Below are 19,775 nucleotides of genomic sequence, written 5' to 3' on the forward strand. Positions count from 1 at the left end.
AATTTTTTAGGTAACCACCTTTTTCGACCAGCCACATACTGCCTTAGCATCCCTTGCTAAGTCAACAAGAGGGAAGTAATGATTCATCATTTTCAAAGACAACATGACTGGGACGTTATCAAAATCGACACATCGAACTCGAACAAATGTACTATCCGGAATATCCTTGACTTCTCGAATAAGGTCGTCTAATGTTATCACTTGCTTATCCCGAATATGTGTAATCCACATAGTTGCTTCTAATCCGTACATACAAGCAGGAGAACCATTATGTGTACTTGTCACATAAACCTGAGAAGGTGTTGTTTTACTTTGTTGAAGTACGGCATGATGAGGTTCTATGTACAATATTATTCGTCATTCACACACTTCATTTGAGAATCTCTTTTCATTTACCTTGTAAAGCTGCGCCGGCCCAAAACACAACACGACTTGTACCATCTCCAGAGACTGGACTTGTCTTTACTTGAACAGTCATCTCCTTCTTCTCTCTCAAAATAGTCAGCTCCAGTTCATCTGCTTTATATTGTACATCAATGTCACTCATACGTGTAGCCACCTTGCCATTAATGGCCAGTAAAACATCGAGCTCTTTTAATACTTTCGCACTTTCAGAATTAGCTTCTGTGCCTCGTACCATAAACAGCTGATGCTTTTCTTGGTTAGCCTCTTCCACCTTGCTTACCCATTCTTCAGATAATCCCATAGAGTACAAACTCGCCATGGAAGGCACCATGAATTCAGCATTTAAGCTACGTAATACAATGTTTCTTTCTCCTTGACGTAAACGTTCCAAGATGGGAAGGATGATAGAAATGTGGATACCCAAGGAATACTCGCTCTCACGACCATTCACGTTGTCTCCAAGAAAGTTCAGCCACAGACCCTGAACTCGACCTTCTTGATCGGCCAATACACCTGCTGGACAGAAGGAGGCTAATGGTGTTTCTAATGTAATAAGCTCTAAATTCATAGCACGATATCTAGGTGTCTATAAAACAGATTAATTTCGATCAAATAGGAAGAAGCGCGCGTTTACCCCATTTGGAGGAATCGTGTCACAAGAAATTTCTGTTGCTACGGTGCGTACAAACACAGGTCTGCGGTTGTGATTGTAGGCGACGAGTGTCACTTGATGTCCCTGAGCAATTGTCTTGTCACTTATTGGTGCACTCATCACGTTTGTATCACCCAAGGCGATAGGATCATATTGAATGATGCTATAATTGTGTGTGGGATGCAAGAACTATAAACAACTCAGTACACATGTACATTCTCGGTAAAAATAAAAACTTACTAAAACTTTAGCAGGAATCACGATCGAATCTGCTACGGTAATGGTCAAATCGCCTAAAGAATTAGGTACGATCCCACGACCAACAACCACTAATCCCATCTCTTTATCCACAATCACACCAGATCCATGTCGATTGTTGTATGGGAATCCATCCAATCGACAAGGCGTACGGAAATGAACTTTGACCAAGCAACGAATTAGACTCTTGGAAGGGCCAATGCTACCATCCAATTCAATGATTTTCTTTGTTTTCGGTACAGGTGCTACAGGTGGTAAAGGCTCTCCTAACTCGGTAAAATCCCATAGTCCAGTTTGATCATTTCGTACGGCCAATCTGAATGAATTCCAGTGTCTATCGATGTGAATGATGCTACCCAAGATTGTATGTACATCCGCAATAGAGTAATAAACACAAGATACACGAGAATAATCTGGTATGCCTTTCATGACTTCAATAAATGTCTTGATGTCAGGGGTCTCTTTATCATCAACTGCCTTGATAATCCAGCCATCATCACCATCTAAACGGAATACTATTTCCAAACGAAAATCAATATCAAAAAGCAATTTTTTGCATTCATTTTACCACCAGCTGGGTCTGCAACATAAACACCTCGGCAGGGTACGCAGTAATGACTAGCTAATTGGTAGGATAATTCATGTAAAATAGCACCACCAAACTCAACATATCGATCAGGTGTACTGTCTCATTCATTAGTTTTCTTTCTTTCTTTTTCCAACATCAACTTACATCGCATGAAGATCGCCTACATGAATCTTGAATTCCATAGGTTTACCTCCACGTTCAATTCTAACCGTAATTTCTTTGTCAACATGATTGTCCAGCATGTCTTCAAAAGGTACAAATTTTGTAATGTATTCTCCATTCATGCTAACCAATATATCTCCTTCTTCTAATAGTCTATAAGCAGGTCCTTCGGGGACTACAGCATCTACTACCAAGACGCCGATCTCTTCGGGAAATAGTTCTCTAAGTTTGGTTTCTGTTTCACCTGATAATCCCAACCTTCTTGCTTCATCAAAAGGACGATATCTGACATAAACACAAATTAGTTATTTTTGTTGTTACTGCCAGTTAATTTGTTACCTGAATATAGTTTGAATATCTCCTCTTGGTACCTGTTCTCCTCTTTGAATAAATCCTAATGCACGCTTCACTCTATCCAAAGGTAAAAAGAAATCTGTAGCTGCTCTTTCACTACCACCAGCTTGAAGAGCCACTGCATTTCCATTGATATCAATCACAGGAGAACCTGAACTACCGCCACTCGTACTCGAAGCAGCTTGCCTATTTTATAGCTTTTAGTAAAACATGTGTCCCCCTAGCCTTTGTGTATATCTTACAAATAAAAGGTGTTGAAATCGTTGTAAGTCAATTCTCCGTAATCAGGTGTATTACGATCCAAACGTGAAATCGAACCAGCCAAAATACTCAGCTTTTCACCTGCATCATTACTTTTATAAAGTTAATGTCTGTTGTATGCACACGTTTTTTTGATTTTTACCCAACAACACGAATATCAAGACCTACTTTGGCTAAATCAGGTCGAAGTTCTACTTGTTCTACAGGCATGTACTTGATTTTTTTAGGATCAAACCTACACACGGAATAAGTCAGGGCTGATATTATTCTTTGATTCACTTGTTTTTACTTTAAAAAGCCAAAGTCATGAATGGGATCTCTATAGATCGTATGAACGTCAATCTCTTCATGATTATGACATACTGCTTCACCAACAAAAGGACCTGCGCAAGCAACGTGTCGATTTGTCAAAATGATGCCATTCTCTGCATCGACAATAAAACCGGTCGCCTCTGACACAGCCGCTCCTATACAAATGTCAACATAAAAAGAACACATGCTGTCTATTTTCTTGATTACCGTCTGTATCAAACGCCGTCACTTGACTAAAACTAACAGAAACAATGGCTTTCACTGCATCATTGATCGTAGTTTGCCAAGCAGATTTGAACTTTTCGGCAGAATAACCGTCAGACATGGTCTCATATTCGTCGTCATTATCCGATTCGATTTCCTCTTTGCCATTCTGTTGACGGATCTTGCGACGCTTGGAAGGATAGTTGGGTGAATCAATTTCTTCAAGATCTCTACCGCGAGGAACGAGCGGATCATTGGCATTCACAGGTGTGATTAAAGTAGAATTGATTTGCTTTGATTTAGTGATTGGAATTGAGCTCATGTCCAAAAAAAGAAAACAAAAGTGTTTGGAATTTTTTTTTTTCCAAGTTACCCCTCAAAAAAACGGCTCAGCTAAATCCAAAGACCGCATACACATTGGATGAAATCGTGACGTTTAATGTGTTTTCTTGTCAAAGTTACTTTTTGGATTAAAGCCAAACGATACGCTATCTATCATAGCTAAGTTAAATGACTCTTCTTGAAGTGAACATAGACACATAAATAAATTCAAACTTAAAGACATGACATCTTTTCATGAAGATAAACAAAAGCTATGTCCACAATGATAAAAATATTGAATTCTTTTTTAAACAGCAAATCAACTGGGTTAGATTGAAGTCATGTTTTCATAGGCATCTCATCGTACCAGAATGTACACAAGAACTAGAGTATGTCCAAATGATTCTGCTTGGAATTTAAATAATAATTTCACTTTTTAAATATACGCAACAAACGTATTAAAAGCAAATTTATAAAAGAATGAATCATGCCCTTAATCTTGCTTTCCAAAATCGGATTGAAATGCGCAGACTTTTTTTTTTTTTTTTTTTTAAAAAAAAAAATCGGTGTTTAATTTACAGACAATCTTTCTTAGTTTGGATCATAGTTGATGTTTCAAAATGGTCCCTAATAGTTTTTTTTTTTATCACAATTTATAATTTTCTAAAGTGTTTATAGCGGCGTATCAATGGATTGATTTGATTAGTTTTGCAATACTGTTTTAGAATGAAAAAACAGTTATGACTTGCATAAGATTTTCTTAGCTCATTTTCTTGTGCTAATTGGGATTTCTTAAGAATATAGAAATCACTTTTCTAGCAAGACATTATTCGTTACAACATAAACTATTAAAAATTTATTTCTGCTGCAAGTTAAATTGAAAAGCAGAAATGTTTCACTGAAGAATAGCTTTCTTTTGTATATTTGAGTTTCGGAAATGAACTTATTCCGAAAAAAAAAAAAAAAAAAACAATGATTGGCTTCATCTTGTATCACATCATTTTTATAAACCTGCAAACTTTTTTTCTGCTTTTCTTTTTCTCTTTTCTTTTTTATAACCAAATGATAAAGGATTATAGCTTAAAGGAAGTATCGACACATACAACATCTAAATCATGCTGGGTTATTTACAAGAAAAAGATTTATGATGTGACAGAGTTCATTCAAGATCACCCAGGTGGAGATGACTTGATCTTGGACTACGCTGGCAAAGATGTCACAGAAGTCATGAAGGATGTTCTTGAGCATGAGCACTCTGATTCTGCTTATGAAATATTAGAAGAATATTGTATTGGTCGATTGGAAGAGGGAATTCATGACAAGCGTATGAAATTATTGGAAGTAGAAGAAGAGAGTAAAACCTATGGACAGGAAGACTTTAAACCAAAGGAAACAGATTTATTATCGGATGCTAAAACCAATCAATTTTTGGATTTACGAAAGGCGCTTATTCCTCAATTATTAAGAGCTCGATATACAAAAGAGTTTTATTTGGAGCAAGTACATAAACCACGATATATGTCTCAACCTGCTATTTTCTTTGGTCACCCTCTACTTGAACCATTGACAAAGACAGCATGGTACATGATCCCTACTATATGGTTGCCTTATGTAGCCTATCAAGTGTCCTTGTCACTTCAGCATGGTTATCAAAATGGAACCATCATGTCTTTTGGCTTGGGAGTCTTTATTTGGACGCTGTTAGAATATGGACTGCACCGATTTTTGTTTCATTTGGACGATTTATTACCCGACCATCAACTCGCGTTCGTTTTACACTTTGCTACTCACGGATTTCATCATTATTTACCCATGGATAGGTAAGCATGAAATTGAGCAGAAAAGAAAAAGCCATGCTAATTCTTTTTAATAGACTCAGACTTGTTATGCCTCCCGCATTAGCAGTGATTCTTGCTTACCCGCTCGTTCGATTAGGCCATTTCTTATTTCCTCCCATGATGGCACACGGTGTGGTAGCTGGCGGTTTCTTTGGCTATATTTTGTATGATTGTACTCATTATTATCTTCATCATGCAAAGGTGTTTAAATATCACTTTAAGGAAATGAAGAAATATCATATGGCACATCATTACAAGAATTATGAAGGTGGTTATGGCATTACTTCCAAAATTTGGGATTATGTCTTTGGCACAGAACTTATTTATAACGCTTAATTTACAACTTACCATAATTAATACAATACTAATACTCATTTTAATACTACCCTTTCCCCACCCCCCCTCTCATATTGCTGACATTAATAAAAAGATTTATCAAGCATCGAACATGATATACTGTCTTCATAAAGTAACGTCGTATTTTTACAAATTCTATAGTACAATCGATACGCAAAAGCGACAAGTCAATACGACATTTATTCCTAAAAATAGTGTGTTAATTAGTATAATTGAGATGTTTGTAAATTTGTCAATAGTAAGCTTAGCTTTGATAGTAAAAGGGTCTTGTAAATGACGAAATAATTCAAAGGTCTCGAGTGAACAGAACTGAAAAAGAGATGTTTAATTTATACAAAGCGAAAAAAAAAAAAAGATGATTCCATGCATACTCTTTTTTTCTATTCACCCTAAGCTTAAATTTATGAGCACTGGCCCTACCGGCAGTAATTTGCACCGTTTACCAAGTCTACTTTACTAATGCTCATTCAACGTTTATTTCTATAAACTGTTCCTGTAAACTATCATTTTGTTTTTAACTTTTTATTAGTATGTTTCCACCTATTTGTTCTTGGTCTTTTTAAACCAATTATATCTTTTCGTTTATGTCTAATAAAGTAATTACATTTATGATAAAAAAAATCCAACAATGATTACTATTAAAGCACGTTATATTTCAGGCATAAAAGCTTTAAATAAAGATTTCAATAGACCTGAAAAGCAATAACATATCAATATGTAATTCATCCTCAATTTTGAGCTTCAAAATGGCTGGATAAGGGCCATAAAAGAACGTATTGTCCAACGCTGATATACTGCCTAGTAGTAATAAATTAGAGATCATGAGCTCTTTGATGCTCACTTGATTGGGAAAGTGACAAATATCATATCCATCAAGCCAGCTTATTATTAATATGAATTCTTCTGATAACTTATTTTAAGCTTATAGAAACAGCCTTCGTTTTTGTATGATCGACTGTGTTAATTTTAATCAATGTATACGCTCCTATCCATTACTTTTTTTTTAAAAAAAAGAAAAGAAAAGAAATGCTAGCTGTCATTTTACTATATCTAACATAAAATCCAAAATTTTGCTAACAATAATGCGTGTGCTAAATTAGCATCGGTTGTATCATTCGTCATGAATCAAAAAAGGGAAAACATCAAGTTCAATTTTATAGATATTGTTGAATCAAGCTTCGAAGGTTGAACATTTGTTTCCTAGACAACGATAGATGCATCATATACTACCTACTTTAGCTTTTTTTTAACAGTGCAAGGATTAAAAGATGGGCTTTAGTATTACGCCTTATAAAAAATCAAAGGTGCCTATGCTCTTGATCCATAGGCTTTTCCGAACTATTATTATCATATTTTCGCAAATTAAATATACAAGGCAGCAAATACAAGCAGAATATTGTTGAATTTAAGACCTATAACGATATTCTACAAAAATAGAAAAGTTGAATAGATGCGTTTTTTATAGCATGATATTTAGTACGCTCATATCAAATGAAGATGGCATTCAGATGAATACAACTACAGATAAAGCTAAAGTGCCGATCAGGTACCTGCGCTTCAATTGATTTTGAAAATTCGGCATATGCAGATGTAAAGATAAACTAAGCTTCAATGGTCATTGAAAATTCCGATTGTGCTCTTTAAAGACATGGTCATTTCCAACTATCTGGCAACATACAAAGGAAACAGTGCATGGTATCTTCTCCGATAGAGTAAACTGGAGATTGAACGATTTTAATTGTAATCGTTCTTTGCATTCAGTCAGCTTATACAATATAGACCGGCTTTAATACAATCACGATCGAAAAAATATCGACATATCCCTTATGTAGACCTCTTTTAATCTATTTCAGACTAGGGGCATGGTAAAAGCCGTGATTTAACCGAGACGCACTGCGGTCTGTTCTTTATAGTGTTGTTAGGGTCAGGAAGATATAGCCAGTAAGAAGGGTGATTAAGGAAATTCTATAATATTAGGTGGTATTGGAGGTGAGAAATGAGAAGGATTCAATAGCCAATATTTGTATTGATTGAGAAAATAATTAGCAAAAGTGGCTAGTGTGTTTATTGATATAAAGAATAAACTTTGTCTTTACTTTTTTTAATGAGTCATGTTTAAAATCACTATCTATTTAAGGTAGAAAGCAATATAGAAAAACACAAGGGAAAATGAAAAATAAGTTATGTTTATCAGTTGTGGTCGTGTCTGGCTTTATATGCTTTCTGATTAAAAAGAGTTTATAAAATTATGATTAAAAGTTGTTTGATCCAATGTTCGATTGACACTCAGAATAGCAAAATTAATCATGAGCAAGTATTCTTCATTTATTTCTCAGAAATACCAAGACGACTTTGGCAAATTTAAAATAGAAAAAGACAGATAGCATCACTATCGGCACTTGTGCTTATCCTCTGTACTCCCGTTCAAATCTTTTAAATTCTTTCATAACCCCGCTTTCTCTCTATGTCTCACGGACCAACTGTATCCGACATCAAGCACCGACAAGATACAAAGCTATCTTTGGTGACCAAGGATCCTCTTAAAGGATAGCCTTCGAGAGGTTATATAAGGTATTTGCAGATTTGTGTTATTACCTTCATTTGTGAATTATCCTAATTTGTTATCTTTCAAAATCGCTTGTATGATTGGATATATTGTAATTGTGCAATGACAGCCTTGCGAAACTGTCAACAATGTGCTACTCAAAGGTTCTGGGTTCATGACGTATGTCATAATTAAGTTTTGATCCATTAAAAAGTTGTTTTAATTCAAGAATGAAAATATCTTTGTACTTTTAAGGGAATGAGAAATCATTTGAAATTTACATTGCGCAATTTTTTGTTATTTGTCTATCAAAGTTGAGATTCATTTACTTTTACGATATAAACATCAATAAGCTTTGCTTTCGTTTGTAATAAGAAACAAAGAGGGTTGTTGATGAGAACATATTTTGCAAATAGAACGCAATTGAGAAAAAGATAACACGTATCAGTGCCTCTCTCTCTTTTATAAAAGTCATTAAAGTTTTTTATTTAATATTGCGTGGTTCCACCTTTTCACACAGTGAAGACTAAAAAAAGTATATTAGCAAGCTTCATATTATAAAGACTTTTTCCTAAAACTCGGATTTTATTCCAAGTTTAATTTTTAAAAAGTTAAATAAACAATCCGATAACAAACATTCTGAATACAACATCGTGCTTTTTTTTAACTCATAGCATGAACTGTCTTAATATTTTAGGCATTATTAAGATTGCCAAAAAAAAAAGATAAAGAATGGATCCTCTCAGACGATGTGATACTTTAAGCTATTTTAGGAAGCTCAAAGTCTGATCCCTTCATCTTCCCCTTTCCGCGGTTGCACTTAATCTCTTTTGGTGAAACGAATCGAGAAAAAAAAAACTATTGAGTTGTCATTTATTATAATTGAAAAGTTGCACCAGTAATACTTTAATTAAAAAAGATTAACCCACGTTATTTTAATCACTCTATGCTGGAAAAAAAAATAAGAAAGGGAAAGAAAGGACACGCGAAGAGAGAACTAAAATTGCCCCTCATTTTCTTAATGTCTAGACTCTATATTTAGGATCTGTGCCTCATTTTTGTTATAGTCAAATCAGTGGGTATATCTTTTTTTTTCTTTTCCCACTATTGAATGCTGCATTTAAATTAAGTTTTGTATGTAGTTTTTCCTAATTCGTGTAATATTTTTTTTTTTTTTAAAAAATGGCTCAATCAAAACTTGAAACTGCTTGTGTGTATAGAAAGAGAATTGCTTTAGGTTTGTGAATGTTTTACAATTAGAATGAATAAGAGAAACATCTTGTGTATGTTTCACTCCCCTTTTTTCTTCTTCTTTCTCCCTTTGAATGCCAAACTTGTTTCAAAACAAGTTGAATGATTATTATCTTTAGGGCAGGCTAGTAATAAGGAAGTGCGTATTAAATGCAACTCCGCCTTCTTGAAATAGGATGGTAAAATTGCCCTGTGCATTGAAGCCTTATTCTTCTTGTAAATGAATTAAAAGAGGAAAAAAAAAAAAACTATTTTTGAATCAGGGTTTAAATCAAACGAGAGAAGAAGGGTTTGTTTGTTACTTTTATTTATGATAAGCTGTTATTCTTTCTGTCAATTTAAAATAAGATTAAAGTTTTATGCACACCCGAAGAAAACTGTATATTTCTAATCTAAAAAAACTCCGGGATCTGTAAGAGCCTTTTTTTTTTTTTTTTTTCCTTGCATAGATTACTTACATGAAATATTCTTTACCTTCTTTATGAGAAAATTATGGTTTTTTTTTTTTTTTTTAAAAAAAAAAAAAAAAAAAGAAAAGCTCAATTTGTGATACACTTTATTAATTCACAAAATGGGAATTAAGGTTGCTTTTTCTGCCATAAACTCTGTAGCTTTTTCTTATTTTTTGGGACCAAAAAGAACAAGAAACATCGTGGATATCAGGCCATGTTGCACGTACACAAAAGGATTTGCAATCTGGCTTTTTGAGTTTCCCAAATGTTTGGTAGTAATTTATTTCACTACCCGCCAGCACAGTATCAAATTGGACGGAAATTAAAGACAAGAATTAAACCAAAATGGGAAGAAATAAAGTGAGGGAGGGTTGCTTTATATTGACTGAGCAAATGGAACTATTTCATTATCTTGCATAAAAGCTTTATCCTAGAAAATCGTTCTATTCTTCATGTAAAGAAGGGGAATCAATAATAATTGGCATTCTTCCTCACCATTATTTTTTAACTCAGTATAATATTTACAAGAAATTATTATGTTTAAATTAGTTTAAGGGCTCTCTCTCTTTCTTTCTTTGTATTGAGCACAAAGGAAATCTTTTTTTACTAAAAATAAAAAGCATTTAGTTTCCGGAAAACCAATTTATGCCATGATACGTTGCTAAGTTAAGATCAATAAGATTAGTTACACCACTTTTTGCATTTTTGTGCAAGTAAACCTCATATCGGTGCATGAGTAAGAAAAAGAAGATAGGTTAATAATTGACATATAGATTGTCCTACTTTACTCTCAAAACAACTACTTAATCCCCCCCCCTCCCTCTTCCTTTTCGATCTTTTTTCTTCTTTCTTTTGAACAAAAAGGTTTTTATTATTATTATTATTATTATTCGTAATCCCACACCAATCCTTTTTTATATCTTCAACAATCCTTTTTATCAACAATGAACAAAATTCAATGGTCCGGTGAATACCTTAATGAATACCCTCAACAACAACAACAACAACCATATCCTACAAAGCTTGATCAATCAAGCTTAATGTATCCTGGTAATAGAAAGGATAAAGCTATAGACAGGCCTGAAAGCTAACCTTTTTAATAGTTTCTCCCTTTTATGCGTCCACTGTCACTACCTCACCTTCTTCTTCACCTTTGTCTGCTGGCGGTAGTCCTACCTATGAGCCCTTTGTGGCCTCAAGTCCTCCTTTTGTAGGTAGCCCTGACAGTTTAATGTCTGGATTTGCTTCAGCACCCATCTATTCACCCCCACTTGTTCAATCTTCTTCTACCTCAACCACAATGAGTAGCACGAGTAGTGCTTATCTTCATGAAACGATCGCCAAGGCCTCTGCCTTGCCCGAGTCTTTCTATCCCGAGTTTCTTCAGTACTCTAAAGAATCTTTTGAACAAAACAGCTGCAAGCAAACATCCAGCAGCAATAATAACAAAAAACGTGAAAGAGAACAAGAGGTTAAAGAAGAAAGTGAGAAGCGAACTTGTCGTAAACAAAAGACAGAGTAAGTAACATCGATGTCAATCGCTCCTTTTGTATTCATTTTTGTATCATAGCCAAGACACCCCTTCGACGGATACTGCCAATGTGAGTGAATTAAGACGCCAGATCCATATTCAATCGGAGCAAAAGCGTCGTGCTCAAATTAAGGATGGTTTTGAAGATTTACGTAGCGAATTACCTGCTTGTTTAAACAAGAAGATGAGTAAAGTTACCTTGTTACATCGAAGTAAGTGACCCTCAACGATTCGTCCAATAAAAAAATTAAATCGTCTGTTAGCTGTTCAACATATTCAGCACTTGAAGAGTACTCAAATGACCATTTTGGCTGAGCTTGAACGTCTTGTACAAGAAAATGAACAACTCAGAAGGTAAATAATGGTGTATCTGTCTGTGTGAACCATCAATTAAATCCAATTTATTATAAATTATAGTTTCCAACAAAGTGTGTTCCAGAAACAAGCACTTGAAAACATGTACTCCATGTAAAAAAACTTGTTTGAAATTTTGTATACATATGATACCTTTGCATCAACTCTTAATACCCCTTCTCTTCTTATTTAAAACACATACTACGTCAAAAACACTGAAAAAAAAAAGAAAAAAAAAAACAAAAAAAAAACAAAATTCGCACACAATTCAACTCTTCCAATTCCCCCCATAGAGTAAAGCATTTATTCACTCACACTTATACACATGTGTATATATATTTATATACCCATTTTTTTGTGGTCTCTTTTGTTGACAGAAAAAACCTCAATTCTATGTAATTTAACCCTCTTTTATGATTATCCCCTTTCTCTTTTTCGTATGCAGAAAAATGTTTAATAAAACCCTTTGCTTTTATTACTGCTCACTATTTCATTTTATTGTACGATGGGCTCTTGAAGGGTCGGATGTAATCATTCACCAAAAATTACATTGTGTTACTTTAAAGGAACATTGTAAAAAAAGGTTTATAGAATTACAAAAAAAGAGAGCCCATTTCAGTGTGTTTGAAACAAAAATAAATGAACACTTGGCATTCATCACGGTCCGACATCATTAAAGCAGACGGACCACAAGGACCTCAAAAAGACCCGACTCTATTCGGCACCATGCTTGAAACAGGATTTCATCGGATCGATATTTTACAGAGAGGATCCATTTCCTTCACGCTGCTTCTTTAGATCACAGACAACATCATTCGGCAGGAAGCACAGTCCTCCTGAAACGCAACATTTTGTTTAGCTGCGGTGGCCAAATCTTCCAATGAGGGCAGCAGACGATTGGTCAAACATTAAAAGTGGTCTGACCTACCGACTCACCTCATCCTAACAGAGGACCCAACCCTTTGACCCCCTTTCCCCTGAAAGAGACCCTCAAAATCATCCCAAATCATCATCGAACCCTTAATTTAGAGTCTGCATGACGATCCTCATCCTACGCACCTTCCTGACAAAACATGGTTACTCCTCCATCATCACCGACGACTGTAAATGAGACGCACTGGATCCAACTCCTCTGCTCAGATACTCTATTGAACTTGACTCTAATCCATTCAGACCTCCTCCTTTACTTTTGCTTATCAGCTCAAAGCAAACTTTCTGGCAAGGCAATCAGAACCCAACCTTCATTTTTGGCTATCGCTCTTTGCTCATCTGTGATTTCCAATACAAGCCGTGCTCCGATCTGTCAAACAAACTCTGGATCATACAGGATATGTCCAGCGAAAGGTCTATTTCGATCCACCTGGGAGTGATGTGGAAATCATCAGTCGAGTGGCTCTGTCTTTTCCTTTTTAATGCAGGCATGAACAATTTGCACATTGTAGACCGATTGCCTTTTTTTTTTTTTTTTTTTTTTTTTTTTGGGAGGCTGGTTTCACTTTTTACCGGCTGATCACTTCATTGGAAACCATGGTTTACATTTTGCAGAGGTTTTCGTAGCAAAGTAGATGATCGTGTTACATTTTATCCAAGGAATTTATTCAAATGGATTATGATTTAATCTCTGTTTGCAAAGTCCACCGTTCTCTTTTTTCTCTCTCTCATCCATACTGGATCACTGTACCAAGCATAGTCTGTCAGCTGTCCGTCTTTGGATTTTTTTTTCTGGTTTTCTTGATTCTATTGCTTGAACTATAATACGCTATCAGTCGTGTTTGAATAGGACCCTTTCAGATAAGCTCCTACGGTCGTCCATCCTTTCTGTTTATCCCTCTTTATGCATTTCATTTCGACAATATCCAAAGAGGATAGACCTCTGCTGCCAATCAGCTCTTTTCCACCAAGGACGATTGTTTATGTGTGCTTTTATCGCTTATAGATCTTTTTTTCAAGCAACCTCTGTTGCTAGTATCCATCACTTTTGATCAACGTTCACCATCATTTAAACTCATCATTACCCACAGAGAGCCTCATGTCTGAAATGTTCATATGAACATCACTGTCCTTGTCAATACACAGAGCATGAGCCTATGAAATCAAACGAAGCGCGCTTTTTATTGTTCCTATGTCACTGATGGCAATCTTTGGATATAGCATGTCTTGTTATGAACCTTCTCACTTTGCACACCATAGCTGACAATTCAAATCAAATAAATTGTAATGCAAATTGAAGAGAAGGTCTCTGGATTAGCAACTGCTACCATCATTTTTTTTTTTTTTCTAAATGGTCATAGTTTATTAGAATGGTAGCTAGTCTTTTTTTTTACAACACTTTTTATAGCCTTCCTACATCATTCCAAACACAATCATCGACTGTATTCACTACTTTATAAAAACAAAATGGATTCTACTTGAAAAAAGAAAAATAGGGTTGATAAAAACTTTTTAATATAAAACATCCTTTTCTCTCTTCCTCTTAGATCTTTTGCATGGCAGCAATATCAACAGATTGAACATAGTCTTCCAATTCAGTGATCTTATCAGTCAAGTCATCCAACAAGACCTTGTCATCTTCAACAACACAGTTGATTTGAAGCTTTCTGATACCGTAACCAATAGGGACCAATTGGTGACCACCCCATAAGAGACCGTCCATGGCGATTTCCTTGACTTCCTTGGTCATGGCTTCCATATCGGTTTCATCATCCCAAGGCTTGATTTCAAGAGTGATGGTGGTCTTGGCGATAGTCTTGGGCTTGTTGGCCTTCTTGGCATTGTATTCGGCAACACGTTGAGCCTTGATTCTTTCAGCTTCAGCATCTTCTTCTTCATCAGAACCGAAAAGATCAATGTCATCTTCTTCTTCAGCAGCAGCAGCAGCAGGAGCAGCAGCTTCCCTAGGGTATCGTTAGTATCGTACACAATCACGTCTTTCTCTCTTACTTGGTGGCTAAACCCTTGACGGCAGCGATGTGAGAGTACCATCTGGCCAAGTGAGGGTAGGCTTCAGCAGAGACACCTTCAGTCAAAGCATTGAAAACGGAAACATCAGCTTCAGAAAGTTCAACGCTAATCAACTCTTTAATTTTTTTTTTCTCATTTTCTATGGTTTATTTTACCCCTTAACGTAAGAGACGTTTTCAAAGTAGCTATCGAGAATCTTGTAGGCCAAAGGAGCTTCGAGAGTGAAAGACATGTTGATGAATTAAAGAAAAAAAAAGGGAGATTGTTGTGCGTGTCAAAAAAATTTTTATACATCGATTTCTTGTCACACGTAAACACACCCACTGAGCTAAGCCACCTTTTGTGAAGATAAACCCCTCCTCTTTGTTCGCCCGCTTAAACACACCTCCCTCTTTTTCTATCCATGATTTTAGAGTAGTGAGTTTAAGAAGAGCTCAAGATTAAAAATAGGTGTTGAGAAAAGTGGTAGGGACTTTTAAAATAACCAAACTGTACGATTTGATTTCAATACGCATTCTCCCTCTTGTTTCTTGACACATGGACTTGGGGTGGTGTGTATGTCGGAGTTCATTTCTTTTTTATGCTTGGAACAATAAAGAAGTATAAAAATAGAAATGAGTTTATTAATTGAAGCAAGAGAGAGAGTACACACGTGGAATAGAGAAAGTGTTGTGTGGTATGAACTCCTGATGAAGTTTAATCATTCTTACCAAAAGAAAAAAAAGACTCCTTATAGAAAATAGGATTTATTGATTAATGATTGGTTTACGTTTCCACTCGATAACTGGTTTAGATGAAATATTAGGTACAGTAAGGGAATGATTGAGATGATGATCTATGCCAATAGTGATTTCAAATCTTCCCTTTTTAAAAGTATCGTAATTATTATTATTATTAGATTTTAATTCATGCAAAATAGGTATGTAATCATTCATTTCTTTTTGCTTGTATTCTTGTTGATGATTCTTATTTTTTGGATGTTTCCAAAATTCTATATCCCAAATATGTGGTTCATCTAATGTTGATCCAATCGTACTCACAGTTGTATATTGATTTATGAAATCATGACATTTTTGTTCTGTTATTTCATCTTCTTGCTCATCTTCAGATAGAATTTGAATCCCTGCGATTTCAGCAAATTCTTTTGCAGTCAAATCTTCTGAATTGACAGTGATATTAGATGCAGACACATGTGAATAGTGACGAATATGCTTTGTAGACTTTTTCGGTTGTGTACCAAATACAATAGCTGATTGTGTACTACCATGTCTTGCATGTCGACTTGGTTTTAATAAAATGCCGTGTTGCGTGTTTTGTTGTTTTTGTTCTTTGTATCGATTGATTTCAAATAGAGTATCGTTTGTGAATAGACTGTCTTGTTTTGATTTCTTGAATGGATTTGTAAATTTATGAAAAATACAATTGATTGTCGATATCGATCCTTTATTTGACCTATTTCTTTTAAAACTGTTTACCATCCGTGAAATCAATAGAAAAAAAAAAAAAAAAAAAAAAGAGTGTGAATAAAGGAAAAGAAATAGAAAAAAAAAAGGAGAGAGAAAGTAAGAGAGAGAGAGAGAGAGAGAGGATAGGAGGAAGAGAACAAAAGAAGATAAAATGAAATATAAAAAAAAGGGGGAGGGGGATGTGAAGTCAAGTTTAATACAAAGCATCTAGAATATGCAGAAAAAAATAAATAACGTAATTGACTTGTAAAAATTAATATGCATTTTGTTTCTTTGTTATCAATTGAAATAAAATAAAAACGTGAAAAAAATAAAAAAAAGGGTTAAAAGGCACGGATATACCAAATAAAGAGAATTCGGTAGTCCATGTTATGTAAAGAAGAAGCAATAAAATAAAGGGTTCTTTTTTATGAAATATGTAGCCTGACTCACGTGTAAAAATAAAGGGAGCGATGATTAAAATAATAGTGGCAAGTAGACTCAACAGAACCATTTCAACCAAAACCTTTCTGTTTCGGTCAAAGTAAATTCAAGGTTGAAAAAAAAAAAAAAAATTAGGGTTAAGCCTTGGTTGAGATGAGGATGGCAGGTTCGAGACTAAAGAAGGGGAGTCGTAAACCATATTATCGTCACTGGCAGATAAAAATAAAGGTTTCAATCTGTCTACGTTCTCGAGTTTTGTTCTATTTATGCTTTTTTCAGCATTTGATCACTTTAGGCATAAAGAATGTGGCCGAGGAAAGAAGTTGGTGAGTCTAGAAAACGATTCCAGGTAGTCACTATCACTTTGTTGGATAGCCTTCATCTGCATAATATCTTATTTATTAAAAATATCTCATTCATTTGATGTAAATCAATTCATATTGGTTCACTAATGCACTTTATTATTAAACCATTCCATGCGACATTAAAGCATTATCTTTAAGCATGTAATGCTTGACTTGTGACATTTATCCCGAAATGAAATTCATTTTGATATCACATTAGTCACCTTATCCTTCTTCAACTGTTCCGCTGCAGTGGATTTGGAGATACCAGAAGGCTCGGTTTCTATACTACAGCTCTCACTGGACTTTCTTTCTACTTTTTATCATCTGTTATTCGTGCAGTCTTTAAACTCCTTGGGGCTTATTCTATATCATACTGAAGCCGCATTTTCGTATCCTATTCATTTTCTCTATTCGAATTGACTTGCATAAATATTTAATTTCTATCATCACAACCACTGTTTTCACACTGAAATAACTTGAAGCCAATAGATTGAAATCTAGACAAGAAAATGATCCTAGGGAAATCAACACTCAAACACCATAGATCAAAAAGACAACGCAAATAAGAAGGCAAATCGTAATGCAATTTCAATGGGTGAAGCATGAATATCCTCCCCCAGCAGACCCTGATTGGCAGGTTTCCCGAGACAAAAAGGGGGGCATTGTTCATAAAGAAAAGATCAGTTTAAGGACAAGAAAGTTTTGTGCCATGTGTGAATGATAAAGAACATTGATTTGATTCAAAAAGATGATAACAGAGATAGGTTTGATTGTAAAAACCATGGACGATTTTTGTCAGGGTTCTCTTGAAAGGGGGGGAGGGAATAGAGACATTGGCGCACATTAGGATACTAAAAACAGTGTACATTGCCTCAAGTCTGCTTTACATTCACCATTCCAGATTCTCAAATGCAAATCAACAGCACAGTTTCTGTTCTCTTCAACTCTTTATACGTTTCATAAGCCTTTTAACAAATCATTCATGATTTTGACACATGGGCAGTGTAAAACACATTCTCTGATAGTCTCTTGCCATACTATACATGCTTTACATTCAATTTTAATAGAAACCAGTCCATCAGCAAAAAACTGCATGTAATTCTTCATGAATCCTCGAATAAAAGTATTCAATGCATCTTGAGCTTCTATTGACCAGTTAGTGATGTGCATGACTAAAGGAGTACATATTCTATACTTTAAATAATTTTTTTTTTTTTTTTTGCTCATGACTTTAATCAAACCATTTTAATATGTGCTAGTAACAACAAGGTTTACTTACTAACTGTCCTTTCCCAAGTAATTTCAATTAGACTTTCCTTAATTATCTAGATCAAATGTCAAAAAATGTATACATAAAAAAAAAGGCGCAAAGAGGTCACTGATAATTAGGGATGAGCCTTTATAGGGTAATCGACATGACTCGGTACACTTTTAGTACAAATAAGGAAAATAACTGTCAAAATGAACACAAGGGAAGATTAGGAAAAGATAGAAAAAGGGAAATTGAGAGCATAAAAGTAACTGTTGATTCTACGACATGAAAAGTCTTATTCAAAGCTTAACAAATACGTGTTTCAATTGAGTTCAAGTGTGAATAGTAAGTTGTATCTGATCGACACCAATTAAATACAACTATCGTTTCATGTCAACTAGGACAAGAAACGTAGCAACTCGGCTTCAGAGAATGGCACGCCTAAACATTTAAATTGATTGATTGGTCTGCTTAGTGGGTCATGACTCACTTTATTGTATAGTAAAGCGAAAAAAACTCAATCTCCGATGTCAATTCATTTCTGAATTCATTTCTTTCCAATCACAGCCAAAGTAGAAAACTCACTCTATCAACCAATTAAAAAACTTTATTGCTAGAACATGGCCGTTTGACTCAATATGATGGATGCCTTTAGAAGAGAATGCGGTTATTTAAAATTGTAGAGTGTACAACAAAGGATAGGATGTGAGTGCGTAGTAAAAAAAAAAAAGAAAATATCATCAGGCTTCATATGAAATGAGACATATTTTAGTATAAAAATTTTTAAATGAGGTTTTATTTGATTGGATGATTTAAGCTCACTTGATATAATTCATAATTTTCTCAAGGCTAATGTAATCCCTTTTGGTTAAGCACGTATAAATGACGACAGAAAGTAGTACAATTAGGCAACGTGGGATTATGATTATTTTAAAATTTAACCTATAAATGACACTATCCCCCCCCCTTCCTTTCTCTCTTTTTTTCTCTCTTTCTTTACTTGTTTATGATGAGTGGATTTATTATATTATCAAATTCCGGCAAAAAGATATCACTTGAACAAGCCTATCATCCATGCCCTAAATGCAAACATCAAAACTCTGTTCAATTGACAAGATCAGAAAAATCATTTGTAGTATTAAACAAACGCATCTCAGAAAACTCAAGTGTTCGATATGAATGTTCACAGTGTAAATGGAAAAATCAAACTTTACCAGAGAACGCAAGAGAATCGGTAGAATTAGAACGTTACTTGTCTGAAACTTCAAATGACGATATATCCTTTGAACTTTCTTCTCCTATTTCCTATTATCCTTAAATTACATACATCATCATCATCATCATTATACACATTATACATATCTTCATACATTATTATTCACGTCTCTAATCTTTTCTATCTCATCTTTCCCCTCATCATCATCTTTAATACCCTTTCTCCTTCTTTTTCATTTGGCATTAAAAATCATTTTTTATATTA

At 34.8% G+C, this 19,775-nt stretch overlaps 6 protein-coding genes across 6 annotated transcripts; 3 read left to right on the forward strand and 3 right to left on the reverse strand.

The window, feature by feature from the left end:
- Window positions 1–6: 6 nt before the first annotated feature.
- Window positions 7–3,519, reverse strand: RO3G_11501 (uncharacterized protein; the record flags this gene model as incomplete). Its single annotated transcript, XM_067666085.1, has 11 exons — window positions 7–338; window positions 397–991; window positions 1,040–1,246; window positions 1,298–1,830; window positions 1,884–1,999; window positions 2,049–2,351; window positions 2,406–2,606; window positions 2,663–2,773; window positions 2,824–2,916; window positions 2,971–3,148; window positions 3,201–3,519. 11 exons carry the CDS (start codon window positions 3,517–3,519, stop codon window positions 7–9), a joined length of 2,988 nt encoding a protein of 995 aa, XP_067522186.1.
- A 1,061-nt stretch (window positions 3,520–4,580) lies between these two features.
- On the forward strand, window positions 4,581–5,692 carry RO3G_11502 (uncharacterized protein; the record flags this gene model as incomplete). The annotated part of the gene is made up of 2 exons (XM_067666086.1): window positions 4,581–5,338; window positions 5,392–5,692. The coding sequence occupies 2 exons, from the start codon at window positions 4,581–4,583 to the stop codon at window positions 5,690–5,692; spliced, it is 1,059 nt and encodes a 352-aa protein (XP_067522187.1).
- A 5,213-nt stretch (window positions 5,693–10,905) lies between these two features.
- On the forward strand, window positions 10,906–11,964 carry RO3G_11503 (uncharacterized protein; the record flags this gene model as incomplete). The annotated part of the gene is made up of 5 exons (XM_067666087.1): window positions 10,906–11,011; window positions 11,065–11,479; window positions 11,532–11,704; window positions 11,756–11,846; window positions 11,910–11,964. 5 exons carry the CDS (start codon window positions 10,906–10,908, stop codon window positions 11,962–11,964), a joined length of 840 nt encoding a protein of 279 aa, XP_067522188.1.
- A 2,355-nt stretch (window positions 11,965–14,319) lies between these two features.
- RO3G_11504 (uncharacterized protein) lies at window positions 14,320–15,039 on the reverse strand (the record flags this gene model as incomplete). The annotated part of the gene is made up of 3 exons (XM_067666088.1): window positions 14,320–14,740; window positions 14,787–14,912; window positions 14,963–15,039. The coding sequence occupies 3 exons, from the start codon at window positions 15,037–15,039 to the stop codon at window positions 14,320–14,322; spliced, it is 624 nt and encodes a 207-aa protein (XP_067522189.1).
- Window positions 15,040–15,553: 514 nt separating this feature from the next.
- RO3G_11505 (uncharacterized protein) lies at window positions 15,554–16,285 on the reverse strand (the record flags this gene model as incomplete). Its single annotated transcript, XM_067666089.1, has 2 exons — window positions 15,554–16,195; window positions 16,283–16,285. 2 exons carry the CDS (start codon window positions 16,283–16,285, stop codon window positions 15,554–15,556), a joined length of 645 nt encoding a protein of 214 aa, XP_067522190.1.
- Window positions 16,286–19,304: 3,019 nt separating this feature from the next.
- On the forward strand, window positions 19,305–19,613 carry RO3G_11506 (uncharacterized protein; the record flags this gene model as incomplete). Its single annotated transcript, XM_067666090.1, has 1 exon — window positions 19,305–19,613. The coding sequence occupies one exon, from the start codon at window positions 19,305–19,307 to the stop codon at window positions 19,611–19,613; it is 309 nt and encodes a 102-aa protein (XP_067522191.1).
- Window positions 19,614–19,775: the final 162 nt, after the last annotated feature.

Source organism: Rhizopus delemar, genomic scaffold (genome assembly GCF_000149305.1).
Source record: "Rhizopus delemar RA 99-880 supercont3.9 genomic scaffold, whole genome shotgun sequence".
In the NCBI taxonomy this organism is placed as follows: domain Eukaryota; kingdom Fungi; phylum Mucoromycota; class Mucoromycetes; order Mucorales; family Rhizopodaceae; genus Rhizopus; species Rhizopus delemar.